General features: G+C 51.1%; 1 protein-coding gene across 1 annotated transcript; it reads left to right on the top strand.

The window, feature by feature from the left end:
- The first annotated feature begins 544 nt into the window (after positions 1-544).
- LOC148217877 (uncharacterized) lies at positions 545-5,630 on the top strand. The gene is made up of 2 exons (XM_088158433.1): positions 545-669; positions 3,441-5,630. The coding sequence occupies exon 2, from the start codon at positions 3,468-3,470 to the stop codon at positions 4,623-4,625; it is 1,158 nt and encodes a 385-aa protein (XP_088014559.1). The 5' UTR covers positions 545-669; positions 3,441-3,467; the 3' UTR covers positions 4,626-5,630.
- The last annotated feature ends 447 nt before the right edge of the window (positions 5,631-6,077 follow it).

Below are 6,077 nucleotides of genomic sequence, written 5' to 3'. Positions count from 1 at the left end.
GAGCTATGTGGGTCTCCAGACGGCTCTTTAAAATGCTGTTTTTTGTATCCAGATGATACCGCAATTCACAGGTCGTGGAGCCTTTTCAGCCACAGCTGTAGGTTCGTCTGAAGCTTCTCTAGTTCTGGTTACAGTGCATTCTATACTTTCCATTACAGAGCATCCTTTACTGTTACCTATAGCCTATCCTTACTACTAACATTACCATATTCATGTTACTATTGTCCAATCACCAAAGGTTAGTATGACACACTTTAAGCTCGAAGTACTTTTTCAGTTTTCTTGCACTGGAAAATTCTGAGATCTTTTCTCTACTTGCCACACCAGCTTTCTTGTTTGTCTGTGAAAATCTTTTTGCTTGTTAAGAACATCTTTTGTTTGAGATGGATTTATCCTTTGCTCTAAGTCACACAAGCTCCGTCCCCCTCGCTCGCTCTTTGTCTCCTGGTGGCGGCGGCCCCGGGGCCGGGCTCTCCCCGGCACTGCCCAATCAGCGCGCGAATTCGAGGAGTGACAGCGGAACCAGCCAATCGCCGCGAGGGGCGGGCTCTGCACGCGGCACGGACTCTGCTCCCTTTGCCCGAGCTCCGCCATTTCTCGGAAACCTCGCCTGAGGAGCGGGCAGGAGGCCAAGGAACCGCTGCTGCCCTGAACCGCCGGGAGCTCGGGGTGAGCGGGAGCTGAGGGCGCTGGGAGCTGGGGGTGAGTCCGGGATGGAGCCCAGACCCACCTGCAGCCTCGGCAGGAGCCGATGCCGGAGCAGCGCTGGCTCGTCCCGGTTGCTGTGGGTAGCACAGAGGTAGCTGCCCTTGTCTCTGGGGCTCTACGGGATAATTCACGTGGCGAGAGGTTTGTGTGCACAAAAGAGACAGAGGAGTCCTGTAAAAGTCACTTTATTCATGAACAAGGGGAGAGGCCATGCGGCATTTGCCATGCGGTCTCTAAAACGCAGCCGCCTTTTTATCCTCATTTTCCCGGCCGGATCTCCCTCTCCCTTTCCCCACTGCCTGAGGTACTTGGAGGGTTCAGACTTCGCGATCCGCCTACTTCATGCCCTCGTTAATATGCACCCCTCCTTTTGTATAACATCCGATATTCCCGGCTCTGTTAAGTGTTTCTCCTTCTCGAAGTTCAGGAATTGAGAAGGATCTTGGCTGAGCAGTTGTCCGTACCAATTAATTTTCTGAAACTGATGGTTTGTCTTGTTACTTCCTTTTGTACAAATTCCTGGCCCTGTCTCCAGGCACATTCATCTTACTCTGTTCAAACCCTCTTCTCATTTTCTCAATAATTATCTTTACTAACTTTATTACCATTGACTTAGTCTCTTTTCCTGGATCCTCTTTGATTTTGGGATTATTCTCAGTGACCTCATTCCCTGTCCTTTTGTAGCCGTTTCTGGATCAGGAGGCCTGGCTGCCACCTGCATCCCCTTGCTCACCTGCTGAATGAGCTGCACTCAGTGCATGGTAAAAAGATGAGAGTTGCTGCAGCACGTCAGAGGAGGAACAGCATTCGTTTAACCCATGGTCTGCCAGGGAACCACAGAAACGTGTCCCATTCTCATCCTTTCTACATTTGGATTGGAATATGAGCTGTTTTCTTCTTTCCTTTGTTATCTGTTTCACCACTTTTTGGTTATCATCTGTTTGCAAATAGCAGTTTCAATCATTTAATTTTCCACAAACTCCTCTCCTTCTTTTAATAGATAATCTGATTCTATCCCATGGTGACATGTCTCATTCTTCATTTCCTTGGATTGGTGGGCAGTAAAGTCAGGAGCTGGAGCTGTCTGTTTAGTTATTATTTCGAGGACAGTTTTTAACCTAATTATGCCACTCAAATTATGGATGGATTTTTTTTGTCTCCTGGTACGAAATCATTAGGGCTTCCAGGGGCTGGTCCGTGGTGTTGTAGGATTTGTTCTGGTGGCCGTTCATCTTTTTCCCATTTTTGGGTGCTCCCTCCAGCCAGGGCTGCATCAATTGACCACTTTTCTCTAAATAATCATCAAATACTTGGATTCCCAACTGATTTCTCTGAACAGTGACAGCACATGTTGGACTGGGGAGAGGGATTATTCCCCCCTCCCACATTTTTCATGAAGTTTTCACAACGTTTTCCTTTGCTGTTTCCCTTTGCAGCTTAACCAGTTTCTGTTGCAGTCAGATATCCTCACTATGGGCTCTGCCTTTAGTTGTGCAAATTCCATCTGTGCAAGCAGGCAGAGCTTGGGGTGAGGGGCAGAGGAAATCAGCGAAATTCCTCTCCCAGGGAACAAGACCCTGGTACATTGTGCACACTTTGCCCTAACTGTGTTAATTTGCATTTCTAAAGCTCCTATCCTGGCTGTGCCTGGGTCCAATGCTTCTATTCCAGAGCAGTCATTGGGTGATCCACAAGTGCACCCCCACAATCTGCATTATTTTTTGCCATTTTTTTTTTCCTTTTTAACAATATTTCTTAAATGTTTATGCATTGAAGCATCACCTTTAAAGCTTTTCTGGTATTGCAAAATCCACCCTAAACGTGAACATGGAAAAACCCATATGGAAATGTTGCCATCATTAAGAGCCATTCAAAAATAGACACAAAAATTTCCAATGCAATCAAGATTTTCCTACTTCTTCTCCAAGGAGTAAAAATTGCTTGTCACATCCTTGGCCCAAACCTAACTGACAACACAAAAGTAGGATTATTCTCCACTAGATGGAGAATTACCAGGGTAAAAAATTTCACACACCAATTCCAAGGGAGATAATGGAATATCTGCCCTGGATCTGGCACTTTTTCTGGCCAAAGCCAATGGCAAAAGCCATAGCCATGGCATCTTGGCTTCTATCACCAGCTTCCAAAGGTGTTTCTTTATTTCCTGTTTGTTCTTTCAACCTGACCTGAGCTCTGGGGGTGCAAGGGCTTGTGAAGGTCCCATTGTATTCCTAAAGCAGCCATGGATGCACGTGGGAGGAGCAGGTGGGATTGTGCAGGAGAAAGAGGAATAATAGGAGGAAGAGTAGGGACACAGGAGTAGGAAGAGAAGAAACAGGAAGGAGCACAAGGTTCCCCCCTCCCTGTATCTGCAGCCTCTCCCCAGGCCTCAGGAGCATTGTCCCCATCGCATGCAGCAGGTGACCGGAGAGGGGGATCCATGATTTTCACATGGGTTAATCTTGGTATTTCTGAGCTTTATTTGGCTAAATGTTGGTGCTTTGGTTTTTTGCAGCAGTTGAATCTTTCTATTTTGGAGAGGGTTTTGGCTAAATCTTGGTGTTTGTGGGGGTTTTGATCTGCGTCATGATGTTTGGAGGATTTTTGGTTTGAATCTTGGTGTTTTGGAGGTTCTTACAGACACAAGATGCCCAATGAGTTCCTGAGTTGCACTTGGACAAGGAGGAACACCCAGCCCAACACACTCTTCTCTTGTTTTTTCCCCAAACCAGGATTTTTCATTCCCAAGGCATTGGCAGATGGAGGAGGAAAAGCCCCGGAGATCCCTCTTGAGGAGGGGCTGCAAACCCAGCCCAGGGAGCTGCGAGGAGGAAAGACCCTCCCTGAGCCGGGAAGGCGGCCGGAGATCCAGGCAGAGCTCAGAGCTGGTGGAGAAGCCTCCTGGAGGGGAGAAGCCCCACGAGTGCTCGGAATGTGGGAAGGGTTTCAGGTACAGCTCCCAGCTGATCCAGCATCAGAGGATCCACACTGGCGAAAAGCCCTATGAGTGTGGGGAATGTGGGAAGGGATTCATCAACAGCTCCAGCCTGATCCGGCACCAGAGAGTCCACACTGGGGAAAAGCCCTATGAGTGTGGGGATTGTGGGAAGAGCTTCAGGAACAGCTCCAACCTGCGCCAGCACCAGATGATCCACACTGGGGAAAAGCCTTACGAGTGTGGGGAATGTGGGAAGGGATTCAGAGACAGCTTCTGCCTGATCCGGCACCAGATGATCCACACAGAGGAAGGGCCCTACGAGTGTGGGGAATGTGGGAAGAGCTTCACCGACAGCTCCAGCCTGATCCGGCACCAGGTGATCCACACTGGGGAAAAGCCCTACCAGTGTGGGCAATGTGGGAAGAGTTTCAACTACAGCTCCAGCCTGATCCGGCACCAGGTGATCCACACAGGGGAAGGGCCCTACAGCTGCTTGGAATGTGGGAAGAGCTTTGGGTGGAGCTCCGGCCTGATAAACCACCGGCGCACCCACACTGGGGAGAGGCCCTACGAGTGTCCCCAGTGTGGGAAGAGGTTTCAGAGAAGCTCCACTCTCGTCAGACATGAGCGGATTCACACAGATGAGAGGCCCTTCCGCTGCCCCGACTGCGGAAAGAGATTCAACCGCAACTCCACCCTCACTCTCCACCGGCGCATCCACACTGGGGAGAGGCCCTACAAGTGTCCCAAGTGTGGGAAGAGGTTTCAGACCACCTTTAATCTCCTCGTACATGAGCGGATTCACACAGAGGAGAGGCCATTCTCCTGCCCTGACTGCGGGAAGGGATTCAAGCAGAACTCCACCCTCACTGTCCACCGGCGCATCCACACTGGGGAGAGGCCCTACGAGTGTCCTGAGTGTGGGAAGAGCTTCTCCAGGAGCTCAACCTTGACCCAACACCAACGGAGTCACCACTAAGGGAAGCCCTGTGAGTGCCCCGAGTGTGGGAAGAGCTTCGTGCTCTGCTCCAGCTCCATCCCCCATGGGAGGATCGGTGTTGGATGATCCCCAGTGACCCCCGTTGGGCAGAGCTCTGGTGATCCCTGTTGGATAGGGGAAAGGGGTTGGAGAGATTTCTTTCCCTTCTCCTTGTGCTGCTGTGATTTGGTTATAATAAATTCCCTCGCTGTGCCCAGGCTGGCTCTGTTGTTCCCGTGCCGGTGCTCGGGGCGGGATCTCTCCTGTTCCTTCTCTCAACTCCCGGGGCTGTCCTCAGCCAATCAGAGAATGCGATGAAGAAGATTCAGCCAATGAGAGAGAGCAGCTGTGATGACTCACCGGTTGCCGGGCAGACTCACAGCACCCAGTGTTCCCCACCTGGGCAGGTGTAAGGGTCGGTCCGAAATTCCCCTCGATTTTGCCTCCCGACCGTCGCAAGGAGACCTCGAGGACCCCACCCAGGCTGACTCTGGACAATGGTTTACTGGCCGGGCCAGGTGGATGCTCGTGACTGTGTGCTGGTGTATTGTGTTCACTGGACTGTGCTGTTGTGGCACCAACCAGAGACTGTGTTGTACCAACTGAGGACTGCTTGTCCGTACTTGTCTCCTGCAGCACCACACAATGGTCCATAAAACTTCCCACCTCTTGGCCAGAGGCCACTCGCTTTGGAGAAGGACTATAAAAGAGCGACCCTCTGGGAAAGACCCTTTGAGATCTCTCCACTGATGAAGACCCCCTGGAGAAGACCCCTGAGATCTCCCCACGGACGAAGACTCGTCTGTCGGATGACCCGTGAGGACGCCCGTCTCATCTGTTGGTAGCTATTCTCCCATCCCTTCCTTTCCTTCCCCTTTCCCTATACTTTGTTTCCTATACCTCTCCCCTTTACCGTAACTGAATTGTTGGCATTTGATGAAATGCATTGCTGTTGTTGAATAAACTGATTTTCTGCTGTTGAATAAACTGATTTTGTCCCCTGCATTTTGCCTGTTTGCACCTTTGAGATCAAAAGAACCATCACGACCCCCACTCTGCGTTAATAGCGGATGGTGACAGCAGGGTCTGCAGCGGCTGCTGGGACAGGAGCTTTGTGGGCAGAGAAAAGGGGGTAACACTGAGCCAGGGTTCCCCAGGGGGAGCACACAGGCTCTGGAGGAGGGGGCCCACGACTCGTTAGGACCCCCTCTCACCTTCTTGCACAGGTAGAAGCCGAACTCCAGTGCCAGGAAGATGAAGCCCAGCACGGAGCCCCCAATCCCCATCAGCACCTTGGTGTCGATGGTGTCTGGCAACATCTCTGGGGGTTCACAAGGGTCAGAACCCCCCCAGACCTGTCACAGATACCCGAAACCCCTCTAAGCACCCTCCCAATTGCCTCCAGCCCACGTAGGACCCCTTAAAATCTCCCAGTCTCTTTCCAGCACGACC

Source organism: Sturnus vulgaris, unplaced genomic scaffold (assembly GCF_052056855.1).
Source record: "Sturnus vulgaris isolate bStuVul1 unplaced genomic scaffold, bStuVul1.hap1 Scaffold_198, whole genome shotgun sequence".
In the NCBI taxonomy this organism is placed as follows: Eukaryota; Metazoa; Chordata; class Aves; order Passeriformes; family Sturnidae; genus Sturnus; species Sturnus vulgaris.
The sequence above is the reverse complement of the archived record's forward strand: the minus strand, read 5'-3'. Positions and strand labels throughout refer to the sequence as shown.